This window comes from Octopus bimaculoides, chromosome 3 (assembly GCF_001194135.2).
Source record: "Octopus bimaculoides isolate UCB-OBI-ISO-001 chromosome 3, ASM119413v2, whole genome shotgun sequence".
Classification (NCBI taxonomy): domain Eukaryota; kingdom Metazoa; phylum Mollusca; class Cephalopoda; order Octopoda; family Octopodidae; genus Octopus; species Octopus bimaculoides.
The window spans coordinates 16,999,694-17,002,346 of NC_068983.1; the positions used below are offsets into that span (position 1 = coordinate 16,999,694).

Genomic DNA, 2,653 nt, shown 5'->3' on the forward strand with positions numbered 1-2,653 from the left:
TCGATTGTTTTTTTTTTTGGAGAACTTAAAGCATTCAAATATCCCATAAATCCTAAGCAACGCCAGCATAAAGTTTGAACAAAATATGTCAAAATTGGTAAAAGTTATTGTTGAAAATAGGGTTGTAATCAATTTTAGTGGGAAATCCTATAAGGAATTGGTTTATCGATTTTTCATCCTGATTGAATGGAAAACGCCATAAGGAATCAGTTTATTGATTTTTCACCCCAAAAAGGACTTAACTGAACATAACAATGCTGATTCAAAAAATCTATATTTATACTTTAAAGTTGGTTTTCACACCCAACCCAGTTCTGCAGAATCAGTGTCACGACGAGAACGCATGGGCTGGGAGTTTGACCGGCAGAAGGGATCAGGTTGCACACGCTGGCCCTTTTGAACCCCCCCATCATCATCTAACCCTACTTTGGCCCATGGGTTGGGAACCTTTCTGACAAGGAAAATATAATGCCCAAAAGGGCTCCCAATCCTGTGTCGGAAGAAGTTATGTTTGGATCACAACTTAGCCTAGCGAAAAGGGGCTCAGGAGCCTCTAAAAGGCAGCAACTAATCCCAATCTAGTCCTAACCCCTCCTAGGGGTACTATTGGTCAAAGCTGCATTGAAGATGTGCATTGGAAGAGGTTGCCTCAGAGGTCTGCATTGGAGAAGGTTGCATCGAAGGTTTGCACTGGAGATCTGCAGTGAAGAAGATTGACTCAAACATTTGGATTAGATAAGGTTGCATTGGGGATCCAGATTGGAATAACTTAGGAAAACTTACAAACAGCCTTAACAAAGAAATAAAGGGCCTGGCCCTTCTAGCCTAACTCTATGAGCAACTTGGCTAAGCGCTGAGTGAACATTGTTGTCGGAGAAGTCAGCATTGTCCAATAAAGAAGAGGAAGACTCCTGTTGCCATAGTTTGAGAATATGTCTGGCCAATGCTTCTGGATCACCTGTTTATAACCACATAGGCTGCAATGATGACTTGTTCCTCTTTCTATGTCTATAAAACTTCGCTATAGACACCATTGCATGTTCTGCTCTGAGGAGCATACACAAAAAGAGCATTTCTACTCCCCACACGGGAGCAGACCACATAAAGTTGCCCATGTGAAAAGCACAGCTCCCCCAAATGGATGCCTTCCACCGATAGTGTTTGGCCATAGGATTTGTTGATGGACATGGTGAAGTATGGCCTCAACGGGAACTGTGAACTGCAGAAGTTAAACAGCATGTCTGACCCCAAGGGATAAAGGTGCATCCTTTAAATGAAAACATTTCCCGCTCCTGCATCCCATAACAATGGTGGCCTCAATAAAGTGGAGCTTCAGGGACTTGACTACCAAGCAGGTCCCATTGCACTGTTTAGGCGTGTACTCTTTATTCCATTTGAGTTTTATTGAATGGTTGTGTAAAATTTTCTTAACAATAGGGTATATTGTAAATCTACACACACACATGCACACACTTGGTGTTGTTGTGATACATGTACTCTTTATCCCATTTGTGTTGTTGCTTTTGAGGTGTTCCACTAATTGGATGGTAGGTTACTTTTGAGGTGGGAATTAAAGCAGTGATTTATTTCTGGTATCATTAAATCATTGAAGATTTTATGGCAGGAGATAAGTTTCGGTGAGGACTATCTTTTGATAGTAATCTGAATGTTAAAGGGCTAAGGTAGAAGGAAGAAAAAGCAGGGGATAATGGGCCAGTTCCATCTACTCTTAATCATGATAGAATATCAGTTGTTGACATGAATGTAGATTGGATAGCTGTTAGATTTGGTTTACATAAGCAAGAAGGAAAATTCCAACAGGTTTGTAATGAAAATAACATTTTATTTCATTTAAAAAACAAACTTCCATTTCAGATGAAATGTGAAATTTTAGTAACAATTTATTACAGACAAGAGAGAATTCTGCAGGCACGGATATTTTCAATTGCTCCTTGAAATGGTAGGACACAGTATGATTTTTTTAGTGAAGTAATGGTTTGTACTTTCATAAATATTTCTTTTTTTTTATTCTGAGTGATGAGGTGAGAAAAAGAGATGTTTATAGAGCCAAAATAAATTTCATTAAGATATGAGATCTAGAAATGATGTATAATTAACTGAGAAGTATGTATTGATTAAGGTCCATATTTGCTACGCATTGATATGTATCAATACAGTTGTAGATGCAAGGAGAGATATTGATGGACAGAAATTTTGTTATTTTATGCTGTGTTGATTAACTCTGGCACACACATACACATCCTCACATATTTACAAGAATTCTCAATCATTCATAACACTTTTTTTCTCATGTGATCCCCTAATCTTTGGTAGCCTAAATGTAAACATCAAGAATGAATCTTTAACGTGAAGTGTTTATCAATCCGAAGAGGTAGGGAACTTGAGAGTGCTGAAACTTCCCAGTAGAGACTTCGTGACATGAATAATTGGTAAAGGATGATTACAGCACCAGATTGGCACAGTACTACTCCCATCGTTAGAACCTAGAGAAAGAACAATTAAAAACATGTATAATGAAATGGTAATTATAATGATTACTAACAAGAAAGGTCTCTAATTTTAGTGGATTTATTTAATGGATTAGTGTGTGTGTGTATATATATATATATATATATATATACATACATACGGT

At 37.7% G+C, this 2,653-nt stretch overlaps 1 protein-coding gene across 1 annotated transcript in view; it reads right to left on the minus strand.

The window, feature by feature from the left end:
* Positions 1–1,822: 1,822 nt before the first annotated feature.
* The window catches only part of LOC106873509 (integral membrane protein GPR180), a 25,829-nt gene continuing 24,998 nt past the window's right edge, over positions 1,823–2,653 (minus strand). The window contains exon 9 of the mRNA XM_014920895.2: positions 1,823–2,504. Coding sequence (XP_014776381.1) covers positions 2,349–2,504 — 156 coding nt within the window. The 3' untranslated portion in view covers positions 1,823–2,348. The remainder of the gene's footprint in view (positions 2,505–2,653) is intronic.